This window comes from Talpa occidentalis, unplaced genomic scaffold (genome assembly GCF_014898055.3).
Source record: "Talpa occidentalis isolate TD23 unplaced genomic scaffold, MPIMG_talOcc4v2.1 talOcc4.11, whole genome shotgun sequence".
NCBI classification, from domain to species: Eukaryota; Metazoa; Chordata; class Mammalia; order Eulipotyphla; family Talpidae; genus Talpa; species Talpa occidentalis.
In genome coordinates, this window is record NW_023601104.1 from 19,164,565 (window position 1) to 19,187,472 (window position 22,908).

A 22,908-nucleotide genomic window follows, 5' to 3' on the forward strand; every position below is an offset into this window, starting at 1 on the left:
TGAAATCCATCTTATTTACAATTCTGAAAATCTAGGGTCCTAAGAAGTATGCTAAGTCTACTGTGCCCTATAAATGGAACAAAAGCTGGACTTGAGCACATCTGTTTACCACATGGTTTACTCTGTATTTTTAAGCCCACTGTTGAGACCTACAGCACAGAAAACATTCCATTCAAAATATTACTGCTCACTGACAACACACCTGGTCACCCAAGCATCCTGATGGAGATCGACAAGGAGACTGACATTGTTTTCATGCCTGCTACCACACTGCAGTGCCAGCAACCAGGCGCAGGGACAGGCGGGGGGGCTAATCTTTACTCTCTGGGCTTGCTCTTTGGGCTCTCTCTGGCATCTTCCGTGGTTCTGCCTCTCTGTAGTCACTCGTCCTCTCGTAGCCATTCCACCGCAGCTGTCCTGCCCTCGCCACCCCCTGTGTGACTCTGTTCTTATAGGCTCAGCCTCCAGGCTCAGGTGTGCCCACTTACGCATGCCCACACCACACTCCAGGTGTCCACAATCAGGCCTATGTGCCCGCACCTACACTCCCAAGCACTGCCTGCATTCAGGGCTGCAAGTGGTAGCCACACAGGCTAGCAGCATAAAAGCCTGACCAATTCACTCACCCTACACACATCCATTCTGCAATCCATGGATCAAGAAGTAACTCTGATAAGTGCTACAGCAGGGTGCTACAGCTGGGAGAGGACAGGTGTAGGGTAAGGGAAAATGTCAGGCTTTTCTGCCCTCCCGCCATCAGGACAGATGATGGATCCTTGCGGTCCTGAATGCATGCCTGATGGCGGGCACCTGGAGTAGGGTGTGGGCATAGGTAGATGGGATTTACCTGGGCTGAGACTGGGCTTTTAAGGGCGGCGTCACGGGGACGCCAGCAGAAGCCAAGAAGCCGAGAAGCAGCAGAAGCCGAGAAGAGAAGCAGAGAAGGCCGGCAAGCCCAGATAGAGTGAAGACTTGCTGGGGGCTGGGAGACATGCCAGCCTCCCGGCCCCCCAGCACCCCTGCCTGCTGTGTACCTGGTAACCCCAATAAAAGACCTGCAAAAAACCACTGAGGACTCTGACTCCTCCTTTACCCGGTCTGCATGGGATCAGAAAACCTGCACCATGTCCATTCCTGACCCCTACAACAGGTCACTGTCTGTGGGCTCTTCCCCCATGCATACAACTGCAGGACCCCTCAGGCTCAGGGAATAACAAAGGGGCTTATTTAACAAACACGGGAAGCAAGAGTTCTCAAGGCCACAGGTAGCCGAGTATCTCACCCCAGAGAGCGTCCACAGTGTCCACACATCCCAAACAAAAGGCGGCTCCTTCAAGATGGCGCTGTCCCGTCAGCGAGGGCCTGAGGCTCGTGGCTCACCAGCAAGCAGCGGGGCCGGGCCCCAACTCACTGCAGCTGGGGGTACTCGCAGGCGGGGCCGCTGAGATGCCACCGCAGCCCACAGCCACAGTCTCAAGGTCCAGATGGCCCAGACAACAAGGAGGCAGCAGCAGCGGGAGGTGGACAGTCAGGAGCAGTTAACAGCTGTCAGAGGTGACGTGGACATAGACTGCTGGCCACCGTCAATGGTGCTGGGCAGCAGTGGCCAGCAGTACCGGTCTGCATCAGTCACCAGGAGTTCCAGTGTAAGAAACACCAGTGTTACAGCTCTTTGCAAGCTGCCGGCCCATGCCAACAACAAACAGCTCTCCCAGACACCAGGCCCGGGGTTTTTGGTGCTCCTTCCAGGTGATGCCAGAGGCAGGTTCGGCCAGCCTGACCTCTGAGAAGCTCTCTGGCTTCTCTACAAAACTTTCAGCTTCACTTCTTCCTTCAGAGGTCGGCTACTGGATGCTCTTTTCTTCTTCAGAGGTCAGGAACCAAGTCAATGAGAGTCTGAAAGTCCAAGCATCTCTCTTCTGAGGCCAGCCAGGAACTGTGAGTCAGAGTTCTTAAGCACAGTGAGAGTCTAAGTCTCCAGCTGTCGCCTGCCCTGCCTTACATGCTCTTGCAGGGTCTCCCATCTACAAGTGTGGTTGGACCTTTTCCAATCCTATGCTGATTGGACGGCAGCACCAATCAGCTCATAGCTCACACCTGATGGGCCCATTCTCTGATCCAGGCACCAAATCCATGGGCCTCTCTACTGCCTGCAGCTGGAAGGAGCCCCAGCATTGGAGCTGGCCCTGTGGGACCCCATGCTCCTCCTGCAGCCTTGAACCAGGGGCTACATGCCCTGGGGCAGCATGCTAGGGGGATGTAAAGGCAGGAGGACACGGAGCAGGTTCTCTATGATTTGAGCAGATAGGGTAAGGAGAAGAGTCCTGGAGCCCTCGGTGGCTTTTGCAGGCTTTTTTTTTTGTGTGTGTGTGGACCCTCGCCAGTGGCCAGGGAACAAACCGGCACTGCAGAGGCTGCGGGCAGCCTCGCAGCCCAGTGCTCAACTGTTGCGCCTCCAGGGGAGGCCCGGCTTTTGCAGGCTTTTATTGGGATTTACCAGGTACACGGCAGGCAGGGGTGCCGGGGGGCTGGGAGGCTGGCAGGCCTCCCAGCACCCAGCAAGTCTTCACTCTTTCTGGGCTCTCCGGCGTTCTCTCACGTTCTGCTTCTCTCGTGGTTATCTTGTGCTGGCGTCCCCGTGATGCCGCCCCTATAGGCCCAGTCTCAGTTCAGGTGAATCCCATCTACATATGCCCACACCCTACTCCAGGTGCCCATCAGGCATGCATTCAGGACCCCAAGGATCCATCACCAATCCTAATGGTGGGAGGGCAGAAAAGCCTGATACTTTTTATTTACCCTACAAGGGACCACTGCCATCCACCATGACTGCTGGCCTCTGCCTGCAGCCTGAGGTCCCTGGTGGCAAAATGCCCACTACCCACTGCCACTTGCATTCCCTGCAAGAAGTGCTCTGGAGACAAGCACCAGAGCCCCCTAGGGGAGGAAGTCGCGGGGGGGATCTCTGGTTTGGAAGACCTTAATTCTCTGAAGGGTTCAAAACCTCAGTGGAGGAAATAACTACAGATGTGGTAGAAATAGCAAGAAAAATGGAAATGAAGTGGAGCCTGAAGATGTGACTCAATTTCTGCAATCTCATGATACAACTGTAACAGATGAATTGCTTCTTTTTTTAAAAAGATTTATTTATTTATTTATTTATTTATTTATTTATTTATTTATACAAGCACTGGGTATAGTCAGAAGCCCAGGAGGGCGAGAGAATTCACCAGAGCCAGAGCGGGGAGCAGAGCAGGCAGAAGGACCGAAGTACACTGCTGAGGGGAGCAGCAGGGCAGCAGGAGAGGTCTGCGCGCCATGTGGGACCCTCACCTGGCAGCCGGGGATGGAGCCGGCGCTGCAGAGGCTGCGGGCAGCTTCGCAACTCAGTGCTCAACCGCTGCGCCACTGGGGAGGCCCAGATGAGTTTCCTCTTATGGAAGAGCAAAGAAAATGATTTCTTGAGATGGAATCTACTCCCGGTAGACACTTGAATTCTTCAAACTTGTCTATGAAAGCTGGAATCAGCATCTTCTAAGTTCCTCTTAATGTTGGTATTTTTACTTCCTCCCTTAAATGTCAAATGCTCCCTCGAGTGAAATCACTCCCACTTTAAAACCACCAGTATCAATGGAGGAACTGGCCCTTTCTGAAAATACTGACATCTGTATGTCTTCCATGGAAAAGTATGTCTTCAGAATCTCTGCACATTTTGTAATCACATTGTTTTGTTGCTGTTGCTGAGTTTTATGAGTTATCTATATATTGTATAATGTATGATTTGCAAATATCTTCTCCCATTCTAAAGAATGCCTTTTCACTGTGATGAAAGTTTCTTTCACTCTGCAGAGTTTTTAGTCTGATGTAATCCTATTTGTTTATTTTCCTTTTTTCTCCTTTGTTGCTAGAGTCAAAACCCCAAGGAGATCTCTAAGGTCAATGTCAAGGAGCATATCACCTATATTTTCTTCTCTGTATTTTATGGTTTTAGGTCTCACATTCAAGTCTTTAATCCATTTTAAATTAATTTTTGTGTGTGGTGTCAGATACTGGTCTAGTTTCATTCTTTTGCATGTGGCTTCAGGATTTCACAATATGCTTTACTGAAGAGACTTTGCTTGCTGCATTGTATGTTCTTGGCTCCTCTGTGGTAAATTAGTTGCCTGCATATATGTGGGTTTATTTCTGGGTTCTCAATTCTGTTTCATTGATTTGTGTAGTGAGGCTATAGGTATAGCACATAGTAATAATTTAAATAGCTCCTTCTGGGCCTCCCTGGGTGCAGGGGTTGAAGTCTCAGCACGACCAAGCTGTAGCCAGCCACTGCGGTATGAGTCCCAATCTCCTGTCAGGGAGCTAACCCACATGGCACAGCAGACCTCTCCTGTCTCGCCCACTGCTCCCCTCAGCAGTGTATTTCAGTAGATCTGCCTGTTCTGCTCCCCACTCTGTCTCTGGTGAATCACCTCCCCACCCCCACACCACTGGCATAGACCCCAGTTCTTGTGTGCATAAATAAATAAAATAAATCTATAAGCAATAAATATCTCCTTCTGATTAGATACCCCTAACTGAAAGTACAGTCAAGGCCAGAGAACACAAGAGGAAGTCGTTAGCATATCACAAACCAAAGTCATTACTCTGAGGAAAATGTTGGCATTTCATTCTTGAACTACAGCTACCATACTTAAACATATCCTTGAACTGAATCTAAGCCAAAACGTTGTGTTTTTTGTGCCCCCTTGTCTAAATGCCCATGTGGTGTGATGTTTCCTGGGTCACTGCTAAAATCACAGGAGGAAAGTATGATGACTTAATAAATTAAATTAAATATTATTCCTGAGAGGACTCGATTCTTAGATGTAGTGACCCTAAAAAAAAAAAAAAAAAAAAAAAAAACTTATCTCCAATGATAATATAAGAGGATATTATTTACGCCTTTCTAAGCATCTCATTGAATTATCACATACAGTGTTTAATGGTGTCTAGCTATATTCAGTGACAATGTAATACCTACTGACTTCACTATCAGATGGATATAAGATAACTATCATATTATAACAGTTTTAGGGTGGGGGAGGGGAAGAGAGCCCTTATCGATCATGAAATGAGGAGGTTTGAAAATAAAAAATACAGGCGATTGATTTCATACATAAAGTCCCAAAACTACATGAGCTATCTCTAAGAAAAAGAAAATGCAGTCATAACGCCTATGTAAATTGCACCTGCTTCCTGATAACAGTTCTATCTTGTTATATCATAAATTATAATGCAAAAGAATTCTACAAATTCAAAGATTGAAAACCTTAAAGCTTGTAAAAAATATTTGGCTTCCAAAATTACTTTTAAAAATAACCCACAAGCTAGAAGAGGCTTACTAAATCTGAATTACAAATATTCTATAGGGCCTCCCTGGATGGCACAGGGGGTTAAACACAGCACTGTGAAGCTATCCGCAGTCTCTGCAGCACAAGTTAGATCCCGACCCGCCAAGGTGCTACCCACATGGCACAGCAGACCTCTCCTGTCTCGCCCACTGCTCCCCTCAGCAGTGCATTTCAGTCAGTCTGCCTGTTCTGTTCCCCGCTCTGTCTCTGGTGCATGCTCTCACCCCCCACACCTCTTGGCCTGGACCCGAGTTCTCGTATGCGTAAATAAACAAATCTTTTTTAAAAAAGCAAATATTCTATATTACTATTCCCCTTAAACTACTCCTTTGCTTTGTATCATAGAAAAAAATTAAATTGGTCAGGCATGACTTGTTTTTGCACGGTGCATTGTGGTTATAACCCAAAATCCTGTGCTCTTTTTGGAGATTAAATAATGAGACTCTGATTTGTTTTAAAATTTTCCTGAGATCCAAGTTAAGATACTGACTGTAATTTCTAAAATCATCTTTTAAATAACCAAATGTTAAGAAAATGAGACAGTAAATACAATTAGAGGGCAGAGGGCCTGAACATCACCACAGTGGCCCGGTCTCCCACTCTACACTTCATGTTAGAGTTCCAGGTACCTTCCGTCTACCAGAAAAGGATACAAGCACAGTAAGAGCCTCGTTCTCCACTATGGGCCCACTACTTTCTAAAGCTCTAAACAGCATAACCCCTAAGACAGAAAGAAGGTCAGGGTCCCTGACTGTGAAGTCTGATCAACAGACTGGTACACACAAGTGGAAGCACATATAATACAGACTCCTGACCTATACCTTCACCATCATCACTTTGTTCCTGGTGCATTTTCTCTTTTGTCCATTTTGCTTTAGAGAAATACATACAATGTTATTCAAGTTCCAAATACTTAAAGACCACCTAACTTAAGAAACCTACATTTCACAGCTGAAAACCTTTAAAAGGTTTAAAAGATTTAGCCAAGAGAGAGCTCTGGAGTCCCATTTCTGAGGAGACATTAAATGTGACTACCAGTTTCTCAGTAGCTGCTAGAACTTTTGTCACTATAAGCAATCTGCACAGGTACCATAGGAACTTCTACAACCTCATATTCACCTATAGAGTGAGACAAACTAACCCACACATTTTGCAAGTTATACATTAAATAAACAAGAAGCTGGGCCTCCCCGGTGGCGCAGCGGTTGAGCGCTGGGTTGCGAAGCTGCCCGCAGCCTCTGCAGTGCCGGTTCGATCCCCGGCTGCTCCCCGGCCACCGGAGGAGGGTCCCACATGGCGCGCAGACCTCTCCTGCCGCCCGCTGCTCCCCTCAGCAGTGTACTTCGGTCCTTCTGCCTGCTCTGCTCCCCGCTCTGGCTCTGGTGAATTCTCTCACCCTCCAGCGCTTCTGACTGTACCCAGTGCTTGTATAAATAAATAAAATAAATAAATAAATAAATAATGCCTCTATTTAAAAAAAAAAAAAACAAGAAGCTATACTCCAAGAATAACTAAGCCAACTTTCTGGGAAAACAAGTATATTCTACATTCTTGACTTCTGTCTTTCCTTTTAGTCTCAGCAGGTGTAAGAGATGTTACATCCATTGATATCCGGCCAGCACGGAACCATTTTTCAGTCCAACTCCCAATTCCCCTGGCCAAAAGTAGCCTCTTACTCCTCCTGAATTTCCACAAGAATTTAAGTGTTTCACTATACCATAAGCTGCACATGTCTCAACTAACCCTCCTAGAAAATTACCGGGTTCCTGTACCTCTGTAATAAATTCCCTGAAATATTTTTTTAATCTCCATAGTCTCCTACACCTAATGTGTTCAACAAGCACTTGGTGAACATATAAACAGGCTTATCATTTTCAATGTTTAGTGTTGCCACAACTGTAGGACTAGAATAATCCTAGTAGTGTTAAAATGTATATAAATGCCAGAAAAAGAGGTCATATAACATTATCTTCTAAAAATTTTTTAAGATTTATTTATGCATATATGAGCTGGGGTGTAGGCCAAAGGTGGGGGTGAGGGGTGGTGAGAGGATTCACTAGAGACAGTGGGAGCAAAATAGGCAGATTGAAATACACTGCTGAGGGGAGCAGCGGGCACGACAGGAGAGGTCTGCTGTGCCATGTCGGTTAGCTCCCTGGCTGGGGATCCACCTCGTGCTGCAGGGGCTGGTGATAGCTTCATAGTGCTGAGACTAACCCCGTGCGCCACCAAGGAGGCCCGATCTTCTATGTTTTAAATGATTTTTTTTCATTCATCACCAATATTTAAGAAAAAACAAGAACAAAAGTCAAAAAATCTAAGAATGTAATTATGTCTATCTAAAAAGCTATGGATAACATTTGCAAATTACATTTTTCAACATTCTAAAGATATTTGTTTTTGATAAGTCCTGTTTCTTTTTAATCACTTGTTAAGAGAATAGTCACCCAATAATTCTTCCTTCATATTACACCATTCCTTGGCTTTTGTCATTCTTGCCATTAACAAAGCCCTAAGACCTCTCTCTGTCTTTACAAATATCAATCTTCCATGATATCTCTTCTTGTCTTCCCAACTACATGTAATCTCTTTCATATGCCTTACACTATAATTAGCCACATCATTTTTAATTTATACCAGTATATATAATAAACTCCCTGAGGCTAGAGACGACTAATTTTAATAAATTTTGATCAATGTGTTGAATTCATACCCAACTAGGATAATATCAACTGTCCCTAAATGCCTGAAAATACAGTGAGCAACACTTATGACCAAATAATGAAAATATATATACTAATAATCATTTTTTAATATTTTAATGTTTACAGAAAAGTCAAAAAAATTAGGACTATTTTTCAGGAAAGTAATAAATACGAAAAAATTTACAGTATGTGTTACACTGACTTACTTGTAACAAGATAGTGGACATGACTTAAAGTTAAAATACAGTACAACAGGGCCTCCCTGGTGGCCTATGGGTTAAGTCTCAGCACTATCACTGCTTAGGCATGAGTTCAACGCCTGGCCAGGGAGCTGACCCACATGGTGCAGCAGATCTCTCCTGTCTTAGTCCCTGCTCCCCTCAGCAGTGTCTTTCAGTGAATCCACGTGTTCTGCTCCCTACCCTTGTCAGATGAATCTTCTCACCCCCTGCATCTCTGGCCTACACCCAGTTCTACTAAATAAATACTTAAAAAAATAAAGTACAACAAAGCTCATCAGTGGTAGTTCACCTCAGACTGTCTGGAACCTCACTTATTGAAGGAAAACAGTATTTCCAGAACTTAGATCTTACAGTGAAAAGAACAGAATGATCAAAAGGCAATATTTTAAAAGCTGATATTACAACTATAGTTACAAAATTACTACTGAATGTTTGTTTTTTTAAAAAAAAACAACTGCTGCTGACTGCCAAAACGCAAGTGAAAATCCCCAGAGATCACATTACCACTAAAACTACACATACCACTAAGATTGTCCATTAGAAACAGCACCACCATGTCACCATAGCACAGATTGGGCCATGGTGACAGTCATTCACAGCCCCACTGCTAACAACATTCACTATAAACAGTCCAAAATACATAACTCACTGCTTCTCAACTACAATGTCATGGGTCCTTCAAAATTATTTTACAACAATTTCTTTTCCAAAACTTTCAGTTTATAGACTCCAAAATAAATGACTTACCCTAATTTTAAATTGTCCTCAGGTTATCCTAAAACATACCATTGGTTAAGAACCATTAAACTAGCTGCAAAGTGATCTCTCCTTCTACACAGGCCATGCCTAACCCTTACACACACACACACACACACACACACACACACACACACACACACACACACACACACACCCCTTCAAGCAAGCACTCTGAGAAGAAAGAAACATAATACAGACAAGTCATAAGACCTCCATTTCAGTCTTGGCTGGAGCCCGGGAGATTGTTTTAGTCATGTGACTTACAACTAAAGTTTTTTCATCTGATCGCTATACAAATTAAATGGCACAGAGCTTTATGTAAAAGAGCTTTACCTTTTTTTTATACTAAGCTAACATAAGCATTCAAATATTTACTAGTTCATTCTAGAATACTTGAAACTGCATGCTCTCATTCTTTTTTCAAGCAAATTTGTTTTTCAGAGTTCAAAAGTTCATTTTTAATTCACAGCAAAATTATAACTGGCTCAGTGCATTCAAAACTAAGATATTACAATGCGATGGTATGCGAGATAGGTTTGTAAATACCATAGGGCCAAAAAAATCAGTGTCACTAGCAGGCTCCTATATAGGTAAATTTTGAGTCATATTTGGGAAGGTGAAAAGGATTCTCTGGTTGCAAAAGGGTGGCTGAAAAAAAAGGTTAGCATGTCTATAGCAGAGGGGCCAAGTAGAAGCATACATATAATGAAATAGAAAAGGAACAATGGAAGAAGACTATCTGACAAGTTTAAATTTCATAACCCAAATACACACTGTTAAGCCTCAAGTAAAATGGTAATAGAAGAAAATTATCCAGGCAACTAACTGTGTAGAGGATAAACTTAGTGATCAAACCAGTGTCAAGGAAATCAATTTGGAAGCTTTCATATTAATACCAAAAAAATTTCTAGAATAAAATGGTAACTAAGGTCATCAAAAGGGGAAAAGCTGATTGACACTGCGGAGAGTCAGCTAGTCCTGGCAACAGGTTGAATTGGGGAGGTGGGAAAAGATGGGAAAATAATTCCAAGGACCTGGTCATACGTGGCCAACAGCATAACCACACTTGTGCAGCACTAACAATTCTTGCATTGGTTTTTCCAGATGCATATGCTGTTTAGCCCTATATACCGGTCTCGCAGTGAGTGACCACTCCACTTTAGATGGAAACAGAACACTGTCACCACATGGTATGGAAATACCACATAATCCAAGGTTCCGGATTGATTTCTTCAAGGAGGAAGACTCTTCTTCCAACACTGGGGAACTTCCATCCCAGCTACACAAGTGCAGATCAGAAAAATTTCTTCTTTATGGTCCAAATATTGTCTACATATTTGAAGTCTAAGCTCTATTCTTTATGATTCTCTTAGGTCACATGTACACAAAACCAGATAACACCACTGAGGAGGATAGGTGTAATAATATTAGGCAAATTCTATTTTAAAAGGACTTGTTCTCAACTGGAACAAAGCCAAGTTGATTACATTTAAAAATTAAAATGGCCAAAAAGCAATTTTACAGGGTTATTTTTAATGTATCACAATGATAAATTCTGCTCCAGAATGCACTGTGCTACATAATGATTCTGCAGTTTTGCTGGAGCTTTCTTTATTTCTGCAGTTTTAAAAACATGCTGTTGGAAAGCAGACATCAGATCAAAGTGCTTCTCTTGTCTAAAAAGCATACCATTCTGCTACTTCCAATTTTATCAAGCAGAATGGTTATGAATAACAATGTGTATTTTTAATACCAGGTTCACTGCATACAGTTTCTAAGGAAGACGATATACAAATTCAGTAGCAAAAAAATAATAATAATGAAACAGCACACCACCTCCTGTTAATACATGGGAGTCTACGGGTAAAAGAAGCTCTAGGGCTTGCTTTGAATCAGCTACACCAACACCCCATTCTCTGATGGGTCCAATCTCGTTGAAAAATACATCTATATTATCTACCAGATTTTTAAAAAACATTTTAACACGTTACTGTTTACATACACACCTCTCGCATAAACAAGGAAAACGTCAAATTTTCCACATACCCTTAAGTTTAAAAAACAACCAATCGGGCTTGCAAACGGATTGAAAAATCACCTGAGGGGGGTTACCCAACTGTGAAAGCATGATAAACACGAGCTTTCCAACCTGCTGTCCCTCTAACCCTTCCATTCCAAATTTGTCGGGGACGCAGAATGAATTTTTCTATTTTCTGGCAGCGTTACGATTCTGCCTATCAGGAGACACAGAGGGTCGGATCGGGCTCCACACCCCAGGCTTCGGGGGTGCCTGGCCGCCTAGCCCAGCGGCCGGGGGAGTCGGGCGCCGCATCGCCTCCGCGCTCCAGCGAGCCCAGCACGCGTCCCCAGCACCGAGAGCAGGTGCGAAACGGACGCGCTGGGATGTCAGCAGCCGCAGCCGCCCCCCTCCACCGCCCCGGGAGGGGGACCTTCGAGTCCATCTGGCCGCCCCTGGGGGCCGGGCGGCGCGGTGGATTCCTAATCCCGTCCCCTGAGGGTAACCCCCACCCCCGCCGGGGCACTCAGCCCCACGCCATCCTCCCCAAACTGAGCTGCCCAGGGGACGCAGGTGGGGCCCACCAGCCCCTCCAAGCCTCCCGGGAAGGACCGGCCACCGGGGGTCCAGGCCCCGCGTCTGGATCTCATCGCGCCCCGGCCGCCGCTCACCGTGAAGGGGACATCCCCGACGCTGCCCACGGAGTAGCAGTTGTCTCCAGGGTTGACAGCCCCGGTGAGGACCTGGTGCAGATGCATCTCCGGAGCCCGGGCTGGCCAGGGGAACGCGCGCGGCGCGCCGAGCCCCGCGCCCAGCCCCGCGGTGGCCTCGAGAGCTCGCTTCCCCCTGCGCTTCCCTCCGGTCCCCACCCCCGCGGCGGCTCCGGCTCCGCGCCCCGCTCCGCTCCGCCGGCCCCTCCCGCCGCGCCCCTGCGCCCGGGAGCTCCGCGGCCGCCGGGCCCGCCGCTGAGCTGCGGAGAGGCCCGGATGCTCCCCCTGCCTGCCGCACCGGCGCACAAATGCGGGAGGCGGGCGAGGGCGCGTGCGAGGCGCGAGGGTGCCAGGGGAGCGCGCGAGCTGGGCGCGTGCCGTGGGGACGCTCCGCCCGAGGGAGACGCGCGGCGCGCGCGCCCACCAGCCGGGGAGCAACGGTCGAGGGGGAGGGTAGAGCCCTCCTCCTGGGGCTACACTCTGCGCTCGGTCCTTCCTCCTCCCCGCCTGGGCGCGTGCGCGCGCGCGCGCAGCAGTTTCCAGGGCAATAGCGCGCGCTGCGCGGACCCTGGAACGGGGATTGCGCGCGCAGACGTGCGGGAGATCCCTCGGAGCCTCCCGGCTGCAGCCTCTGGGGGTGGGGACCGGGACGGGGACGGGGACGCGGGCGGGGCGGAGGCGGCCCCGAGCCAAGAGCCGAGCCGCGTTCAGCTCTGGGGAGAGGCTGCCAGTCTGTTTGGCTGAGGGTTTAATCTATTTCCGAGTCCTCAGTGTGATGGTCAGTGCAAGTGACCTCAGGAGGACACCTGGCCCTGGCAAATTCCACCCCCGGGAAATCTTAGATTCCTCAGGTTTTTTTAAGGTATAGTGCGTAAAGTATTCTTTTTTTCCTATAAACAGTAAAAGCATCTTGCAAGTGTTTGACGAAGGCTTGCTGGTCTGGCTACAGATTGTTTTGCTCCCCCCTTTGGTCACCGTTGTTCTAGACTGCTAAAGGGCCCTCCACAGATGGGTGCCTCCTTTAGGGTTTTTTTCAAGGGTGATGTCATAGATTCACAGAATCGCCTGATTTCTCCAGACTGTCTGCTAAACTTTGAGTGGTTGATACGGGAGCAGATCCCTGCTCCAGGTCATCACAAGTTTCTGAGCCTATACTGTGCTTAGGTTACTGGGAAAAAGAAATTAGAAGGAAAACCAAAACATAACTATAAAATCAGGCAGAACTCCAAGTGTGATGACTGAGACACAAATGTCTGTGCACCACAGAAAAGGAAGAATTCTTGTGACTAAGGGGGTGGGTAAATGTTGCAGAGATGCCGACATAAACAACGGATGGGATTTTGGCAGGTCGAAATGGACAAAAAAGGCTGTATTCAAGTAGAAAAAGTAGCAGGAGGTGTAAAGTGACAGAATGTGACCTGCCTGTACATGAAGAGTCTTCAATGCTCCACTAAGAAGTTTAAATCTCATTTTGCATGCAGTGGGGGCTCCTTCAAATATTCCTGAGCAGAAATTTATGCAATCAGAGATGCTTACGTAGCTGACTGTAGCACTGTGAAAGACAATTAGTAAGGGTGGGGAAGATTGGAGGCAAAGGCCAAGCAAAAGTTAGTAATCTGTTCAGCAGAAAGGAGGAGGAGTCAAAAATAGGCGCAATTATCTAAGGCATTTTCCTTTTCCTTTAGTTGTGTAACTGCTGCCCAGTCAACCAGACTACACACCCGAGTTCCTTTGCCCCTCATTCCCACTGTCATTTACCTTCATTTCAGATTTCATTATTTCTCATTTAATTAGCAGAATAAGACTCCTAGCTGGTCTGACTGCCTTCCATCTCTGCTCTCCCGTCCATCCACCACACTGTCACTACAGACAGACACATTTTTAAAAGAAAAATTCCTCAGTTTAAAATCTCCACTCCCTGCAGGGTAAAGTCTAAACTCCTTTACTTGGCTGACAAACCCGTTCTCTCTGGCTTCTGCCTAATCTTCCTGTCTTATCTCAAGCTGTTCACTCACACCCACTAAGCCCCAGCCCTACAGAACATATTTTTATGCCTCCTAGTCTTAAGTTCATGCTCTTATTCTATCAGAAATTCCTTTTCTGGGCCTCCCTGGAGGCACAAGGGCTTAAGTCTCAGCATATGACGCTATGGGCAGCCACTGCAGCACTAGTTCGATCCCCAGTCAGGGTGCAACAGACCTCTCCTGTCTCATCCACTGCTCCTCTCTGCAGTGTATTTCAGTACATCTGCTGTCTGCTCCCCACTCTGTCCCTAGTGAATCCTCTCACCCCCCACCCGCACCTCTGGCCTGTACCCCAGTTCTTGTATGCACAAATAAATCTTTAAAAAAAAAAATGACTTTTCTCCACTTGTTGATGGACAAACCACAATTTAGTTTAAAAATTACCTATTCAGGGCCTCCCCGGTGGCGCAGCGGTTGAGCACTGGGTGGTGAAGCTGCCCACAGCCTCTGCAGCGCTGGTTCGATCCCCAGCTGCTCCCCAGCCACTGGAGGAGGGTCCCACATGGCGCGCAGACCTCTCCTGCAGCCCACTGCTCCCCTCAGCAGTGTATTTCGGTCCTTCTGCCTGCTCTGCTCCCCGCTCTGGCTCTGGTGAATTCTCTCACCCTCCTGTGCTTCTGACTGTACCCAGTGCTTGTATGTATAAATAAATAATCTTTTAAAAAAATTTTTTTTTATAAGTTAGTTATTCAGAAAAGCCTTCCTACCCACCTTCAGTTTCCTCTTCTTGGAATGTACATAAACCTATTGCATTATGGGCCTCCCTGGTGGCACAAGGGGTTAAGATGCAACCTATGAAGCTCTCTGCAACCACTTCAGCACTAGTTCAATCCCTGACCGGCCAGGGAGCTACCCACATGGCGCAGCAGACCTCTCCTGACTCGCCTGCTGTTCCCTTCAGCAGTGTACTTTGATCAGTCTGCCTGTTCTGTTCCCCACTCTGACTCTGGTGAATCCTCTCACCCTCCACACCTCTGGCCCTTGCCCCAGTTCTTGTATACATTAAAAAAAATCTTTTTTTAAAAAATAAACCTATAGCATTATAAGAATTTGTGTGTCTGTTTTTCAAGGTAGAATCAATATCTATTTTCCCAGTGTCTGAATCATATATAATACTTTATTTGCTGACATATAAGATTTGAATGTGAATAGGAGTTCCCAATTTGGTAAGGAAAAAAAAAAAAGGGAGTAGAAAAGTACCTTACATTATACTTGCATTTTGTGTGTTTGTGGAAATTTTAAATGATCTTACAGCGGCCTTGTGGCAGGAAGTATTGTATGTTAGTGTAAACGGAATACTATGTATAGTATAATGAGTTCTAAGAAATCACAGGATCTGCATGTTTAATAATGTACTATCAAACACAAATATACCAAGCCACACAGCTTTTAAAATAGTGACAATATAGCAAACAACTAAACAACAAAAAATTATCTGTAAATGAAGCCCCATACTATGGTGAAATGTAATGAAAGCAAATACCAGTGCTGAATCTTGGTACTAGCAAATAAAAAGCATGCCACAATTTCAAAGAATTCCTATAGTACCACATGTATCAGTAAAATCAAAATAAAACAATATAAAATAAATTTAAACAATATAAAATAAACAATAAACAAAATAAATACAATAACTTTAAATATATTCCTTTACAAGAAGGATTAATACATTTAGACAAACATTTCAGTAAAAACTGAGATAAAACTTATAGTAAAATAATAAATTTGAAGAAATTCCAACATCATGTTCATATATAAAGGAAAATATTTTACTAAATATTAATACACATTGAACACCAGAAGAAAATTTGAACATGTGTTTTGGAAGCTAATGTTTCAGTGACTAATAGCTACATAGCAAGAAATGATCATTGTTTAGAAGTGTCATAAAGATTTTAATCCTCACTCTCAAAACCTGGAGATATGTTTTCAGGTCTTAGAAAACTTTTCTACTACTGGATTCTAGATGATCTTTTAAATCTTCAACCTTCGCTGCACTAGAAACAGAGTCTAAATCATCGTCAAATAGCAAATCCAGGCTGCTAAGAGCATTATTAGTCCATATTTTTTAAAACATTCTTCGGGAGCCTCCCTGGTGGCACAAGGGGTTATTTCTCAGCACTATGAAGCTATTAGCAGAGATGACCCACATGACGCAGCAGACCTCTCCTGTCTCACCTGCTGCTCCCCTCAGCAGTGTATTTCAGTGGATCCGCCTATTCTGCTCCCACTCTATCTCTAGTGAGTCCTCTCACTCCCTGCACCTCTGGCCTACACCCCAGCTCTTGTATGCATAAATAAATAAAATAAATCTTAAAAAAATTTCTTCAGATGGCTCTTGTTTTACAAAATTCCATGAAGTTTTGACCCATTCACACAGCTGTGAAATTGTAAACATCCTTCTTCCTTTTGGTGTGAATGTGAAATTGAAGCCTGCACTCACCTGTTCCTTTCTCCCCTCGTGAATCCTTTAAGTTATTTTTGATAGTGATATGTCAAGGTTGTGACTTGCTAGTTAAGTCTCCTGGAATTACAACCCAGCCTTTTGTTGTCCAAGCCAATCAACCCTAACTCATTCCACATGAATAGTGTCCTTCGTAACCCTCCCACTAGGATAGCTGGAACACATTTTGATGTCCACAATTTCATTTTCTCCTTGTTCATCCATCCTTTTGTGTGGACCTAAGGTGTTGTATTTGTTGTCTGTTTTTTAAATTTGGTAATGACATTCTTTTTTAAAAGTAGAAAAGTTGGGCCTCCCTGGTGGCACAAGAGGTTAAAACACAACCTATGAAGCTATCTGCAGCCACTGCAGTACAAGTTCAATCCCCGACCAGAGAGAAACCCACATGGCACACAGACCTCTCCTGACTCGCCCACTGCTCCCCTCAGTAGTGTATTTCAGTCAATCTGCCTGTTCTGATCCCTACTCTGTCTCTGGTGAATCCTCTCACCCCCCACACCTCTAGCCTGTACCCCAGTTCTTGTATGCATAAATAAATCTTTAAAAAAAAAAGAAGTAGAAAAATTACCAGTTTTTGTATCATTAACAAAACATGCCAATAATTTCAATGTAAGTTATAATTTCATAGTCACAAAGTTTAACAGTAACAAATGCTGCATGGGATTTGGGTTTAATAGGACATTGTATGTAGGAGGGACTTAATTTCTTAGCCATAATTACATACCCATGTACACTAGTTATCCATTACCAGTAACAAATTACCCCAAAACTTAGTGACTAAAACCAACAATAAACATTCATTATCTCACAGTTACTTTGTATTAAGAATTCAATAGTGCTATAGCTGGAGTTTCTGATTGCAATGAAAATGTCAGCTCTATAGAGAATGAAAGAACCCAGACACAAGACATCACATATTATTATGATTTCACTTAGATTAAGTTTTCTGAAAAAAGCAAATTTATAAGCACAGAGAATAGATTAGTGGTTGCCTTGGTTCATGGTAGAATGGGAAGTAACTGCTAATGAGCATGGGGTTCCTATTGGCATAATAGAAACATGCTAAAATTAGATTGTGGTAATGGTTGCATAATTCAGTAAATTTACTAGAAATAATTGAATGGCACTTAAAATTGGTGGATTTTATGCTAAACAAACTGTAACCTTAATAACATGATCTAAAAACAAGTCTTAGCCAGGGCTAAAGTCATTTAAAGGGTTGACTGAGATAAGGGGCTTCTTCCAAGATGGCGTACTCCCATAGCTGGTAAGTTGATCTGGGTGGTTGGCTGGAGCCCTCGGCTTCTCATTATGTGGCCTCTCCATGGGACTGTGTGAGTGTCATCAAAAAATAGCAACTGGGGGCCACCATGGTGGCCTGGGGGTTAAGTCTCACCATTCTCACTACTACAGCCTGAGTCAATCCCCAGCCAGGGAACTAACTCACATATGGCGCAGCAGACCTTTCCTGTCTCACCTGCTGCTCTGCTCAGCAGTGTATTTCAGTACATCTACCTGTACTGCTCCCCCATTCTGTCTCTAGTGAATTCTCTCACTCCCCACATCTCTGGCCCACATCCCAGTTCTTCTACACACACACACACACACACACACACACACAGAGAGAGAGAGAGAGAGAGAGAGAGAGAGAGAGAAAAGAAATAGCAGTTAGCTTCTCCCATGAGCAAGTGATCCAAGAGAGAGACCAAGGTGAAAACTGAAATGTCTTTTGCAACAGCCTCAGAAGTCACACACCATCACTTTCACCACATCTTACTGGATACACAGGTCAATCATAGTTTAGTGTGGGAGAATATTTCCCAAGAGAGTGAATAGCAGGAAGTGAGAATTATAGGGGCCATCTTAAAAGCTCACTACCACACCACAGAACTCAAGGATTTTATCTTCAAGCAATGAGGGGCATCATTTGTGTCGTTCTTACCCATACCTGGTAAAAGAAATCTCTACTCAAAACTCTAGCGTGCTGTAATGTAAACCATTGGTATATTGTTATCAGGTCTTTACTGGTCATCTATCTTATCTATCTATCCATCTATCTATATGTTAGGGATTTTTTTCCATTTTAAAAAGCCATACTTTTTAGGAAAAGGAGAAAAAGAAAGGCAGGCAGGAGAGATACCTGCCTAGATATTTTAAATACTGAATTTCCCAAGTGAGTCTATATTTTTGTTTGTAAGTATTCCCTCTAGTTGTAGAGACCTTACAATTTTCTCATAGATGTCTAACACCTTCAGCTGCTATTTTCCATTGACAGCAATGAAAGTCCTGACTCCCTATTGCCAGCTTATGTGGCAAATTCTATTATGCTAAGCCTAAAATTAATGTAATAGCTATGCCTTTATTACTCTTGAGTCATAAGCTATAGTAGCCGTATATTTTAATCTAAAAAAGCAATGGAGGGCCTCCCTGGTGGCTCAAGGGGTTAAGCACCACACTATGAAGCAATCCGCAGCCTCTGTGGCACAAGTTCGATATCTGGCGGCCAGGGAGCAACCCGCATGGAGCAGCAGACCTCTCCTGACTCGCCCGCTGCTCCCCTCAGCAGTGTTTTTCAGTCATTTTGCCTGTTCTGCTTCCCTCTCTGTCTCTGGTGAATCCTCTCACCCCCCACACCTCTGGCCTGTACCCCAGCTCTTGTATGCATAAATAAATATTTAAAAGAAAATAGCAATGGAATAACCTTATTTCAGTTATCTATTGTATAGAAACTACTCTGTGACTTAGTGGCTTACAACAATGATGTATTATTTCTTATGCTCTGTGGATTGCTAGTAAGTTCTTTGCTTGTCTGGCTTAGACTCACTCATGAGTCACATTCAGCTGAAGAGTTCCACTTGGGATAGAAGGTCCAAGATGACCTCATGGCTGGCAGTCGATGCAAGCGGTTGGCTGGAAAGACTTGCTTCCCTTCCATGTGACCTCTTAGCCCCCATAGGCTAGACTGGTGGTCACAGCAGTCTCAGTTCTATTCTAGAAGATCACACACAGAGTCACTTCTTTTTTTTTTAACTTTTTTTTTTTTTTAGGATTTATTTATTTATACAAGAACCAGGGTAACAGGCCAGAGGTGCGGGAGGTTAAGAGGATTCACCAGAGACAGAGCGGGGAATACAACAGGCAGACTGACTGAAATACACTGCTGAGCAGAGCAGCGGGCGAGACAGGAGAGGTCTGCTGAGCCATGTGGGTTGCTCCCTGGTGGCTGGGGCTCGAACTCCTGCTGCAGAGGCTGAGGATTGCTTCATAGTGCGTTGATTAACCCCTTGCGATACCAGGAAGGGCCTTCAGAGTCATTTCTACCGCATTCCTTGTTCAATGCAAGTTAGCACAGATTCAAGAACTAGGAAAATAAATCCTATCTTTTAATGGGAGGAAAAGGAAAGTCACATTGCCAAAACATTTTGGAATGGATGCATTGAACACAGAGACTTTTTTAAGGGCCTTTGGGTCCGGGGGCGGGGAGGGGAGGCGGGGAGCCGCAGGGGAAATCTTTGCAAATTTTAAAAACAAGCAAAAAGGTAAGTTTAATTTCAGTTGAACTCTTTCTGTTGCTAGAATCTAAGAAAAATGGTCATACTGGAAGGTTTGCAGACACAGGGTCATATCTTTGCAGGTCCCTATTTACGATTATACATGTGAAAAGTGAGATGCTCTACAAATATAACTGGTTTCCTTAAATATTACTGTTTAGGGGTGTCATAAACTCCTTTAAGTGAGAAATGCTTTTAAAAGATTGTTTTGTCATTTAAATGATTATATAGAATAGACCAGATACGACATGACTTATCGCTCCAAGTTCATCTTTCAATATTCTTGGACCTCTAATATGTGCTGCAACCATGCTGAAGTGCTAGTAATTCTTTGATCTTTCAAATCTATGGAAACATAATACTTCCCCTTTCTAGAAACTCCCTTACCACCATCCCCACCACTTCCCCTTGCCTGTTTAATTTCTACTCTTAAAAATTCAGTACAGGGGCCTCTGTGGTAGTGCAAGAGGTTAAGATGCAACTTATGAAGCTATTCACAGGCACTGCAGCACAAGTTCAATCCCCAGCCAAGGAGGTGATCCACATGGTGCAGCAGACCTCTCCTGACTCGCCCATTGCTCCCCTCAGCAGTGTGTTTCCATCAGTCTGCCTGTTCTGTTCCCTACTCTGTCTCTGGTGAATTCTCTCACCCCCCCACATCTCTGGCCTGTACCCCAGCTCTTGTATGCATAAATAAATAAATCTTTTTTTTTTAATTTTTTTATTTATACACGCACTGGGTACAGTCAGAAGCGCGGGAGAGTGAGAGAATTCACCAGAGCCAGAGCGGAGAGCAGAGCAGGCAGAGGGACCGAAGTACACTGCTGAGGGGAGCAGCGGGCGGCAGGAGAGGTCTGTGCGCCATGTGGGACCCTCACCTGGCGGCCGGCCGGGGATCGAACTGACGCTGCGGAGGCTGCAGGCAGCTTCGCAGCCCAGCGCTCAACCGCTGCACCACCAGGGAGGCCCTTAAAAAAAAAAAAGAAAATATATAGCAATTGCTGGAATTTTTTCTTAAAAAATAGCTATCATTCAAAACAAAAGTCAAAAAGAGGTGTAGGAGCAGCGCATATTAGTGTCGCCCTCACCGTCATGGCCAGCGCCTCTTCCTGGATTTATTCATTTTTTTTTTTTCCCTCCAATTCACGTTGCTAGTGAGGCCTGGTGGAAAGCCATGGAGCACGTTCTCCCTGCCGCCGGCTTTCTGTACTGGGTGGGAGCAGGCACCGAGGCTTACCTGGCCCTGCGCATCTCGTGCTCTCTCTTGATGGCCCTTCGGCTCTGGATTTTGGATCACGAGCCTGGGGTCGGACCCAAGCTGGGCGAATGGGCAGTTGTCACAGGTAGCACTGATGGAATTGGCAAATCATATGCAGAACAGTTAGCAAAGTGTGGCATGAAGATTGTCCTTATCAGCAGATCACAAGATAAACTGAACCAGGTTTCCAGTAAAATAAGAGAAAAATTTAAGGTGGACACAAAGACCATTGCTGTTGACTTTACCTCAGAAGATATTTATGACAAAATTAAAACAAGCTTGGCAGGCCTTCAAATTGGTGTTTTAGTGAACAATGTGGGCATGTCATATGAGTATCCTGAATACTTTTTGGAAATTCCAGACCTGAACAATACCATCAAGAAACTGATAAACATTAATGTTCTTTCTGTTTGCAGGATGACACGATTGGTGCTGCCCGGCATGGCTGGAAGATCTAAAGGGGCGATTCTGAACATCTCCTCTGTGAGCGGCATGTACCCAGTTCCGCAGCTCACCATCTACTCTGCAACTAAGGCTTTTGTAGATTTCTTCTCGCAGCGCCTCCACGAGGAGTATAAGAGCAAGGGCATCTTTGTGCAGAGTGTCCTGCCATTCTGCGTAGCTACGAAACTGGCTAAAATCCGAAAGCCGACTTTGGATAAGCCGTCTGCAGACACGTTTGTGAAAGCTGCAGTTAAAACCGTGGGCCTGCAATCCCGAACCGACGGATACCTGATCCATTCTCTTCTAGGCTCAGTGATGTCACTCATGCCTTCTTGGATGTATTTCAACATGAGCATGTCTTTAAACAAGTCACAGAGTAGTTTCTATACAATAGATAACTGAAATAAGGTTATTCCATTGCCATTTTATTTTAAATATTTATTTATGCATACAAGAACTGGGGTACAGGCCAGAGGTGTGGGGGGTGAGAGGACTCACCAGAGACAGAGTGGGGAACAGAACAGGCAGACTGACTGAAATACACTGCTGAGGGGAGCAGCGGGTGAGCCAGGAGAGGTCTGCTGCACCATGTGGGTAGCTCCCTGGCCGGGGATCAAACTTGTGCTGCACTGGCTGCGGATAGCTTCATAGGTTACCTCTTAACCTCTTGTACCACCAGGGAGGCTCCAAGTGTCTGTCTGTTTAAACCTTTATTTTTTTGTTAGTCTGTTAGAATTTTTCCTAATACTAAATCATATTTTTAGAATTTTTTTTTTAATTCCTAAGGCCTGGCAAAGTGCCTAGAACACAGTAGGAACTCAAGAAATGTTTATTAAGCCAAGTAGTGATTAACTGTATTGGGGGTACATTATATAAATTGAGTTAGTGAAAATGTCGCAAATATTTTAGAACTCACTTATCTTTCCAAGGCCTCAGAAGATAAAATATCCCATCCTGTGGACAGATGGTGGTTGTGGGAAAAGAAGGCTAGTCTAGCAGCTCTGAGATAAGGGATAAGGACTGAACAATAGTTTCAAGTAGTTACCAAAGCGAGGGATGGCCTGCTGAGTAGTCAAGAGACCACTCTATGCCACTGTGGTAATGAGTTCATTTTGCTGATACTTCAAAAAATACATTTTAAAATAGGGAATCCCTTGATTCTGCTTTGCCAATGATCATTGTCTGTGTTGTCACTGTATAAGTACCTTTTTTTTAATAATAAATTTTATTTTTATATTCCCCATACAATTGCAACCCCCCCATTCTGACCCCAATCCCTCCCCTCCCACCCCCCACCCCACCCCCCAAAAAGTGTCTCTGGTTCATAGTTTTTTGTTGATTTTGATT

At 44.8% G+C, this 22,908-nt stretch overlaps 2 protein-coding genes across 5 annotated transcripts in view; one reads left to right on the top strand and one right to left on the bottom strand.

Moving 5' to 3' along the window:
• The window catches only part of DMXL2 (Dmx like 2), a 119,946-nt gene extending 107,859 nt beyond the window's left edge, over positions 1-12,087 (bottom strand). For 2 of the 4 annotated variants that reach the window (XR_008554255.1, XM_054701532.1), the window contains exon 1: positions 11,782-11,912. Coding sequence is in view for 3 of the 4 variants with exons in the window: in XM_054701532.1 (XP_054557507.1) it covers positions 11,782-11,868 (87 nt within the window). In the remaining variant the exon portion in view is untranslated. Of the gene's footprint in view, positions 1-11,781 lie in introns of all 4 variants that reach the window. The other 2 variants (XM_037502484.2, XM_037502483.2) reach the window with 1 other exon arrangement.
• An 8,906-nt stretch (positions 12,088-20,993) lies between these two features.
• LOC119239560 (very-long-chain 3-oxoacyl-CoA reductase-like) lies at positions 20,994-21,963 on the top strand. The gene has a single exon (XM_037504149.2). The coding sequence runs from the start codon at positions 21,034-21,036 to the stop codon at positions 21,961-21,963; it is 930 nt and encodes a 309-aa protein (XP_037360046.1). The 5' UTR covers positions 20,994-21,033.
• Positions 21,964-22,908: the final 945 nt, after the last annotated feature.

Coding starts and splice junctions, on each gene's coding strand:
- LOC119239560 (XM_037504149.2), top strand. CDS start 21,034: ATGGAGCACGTTCTCCCTGCCGCCGGCTTTCTGTACTGGGTGGGAGCA.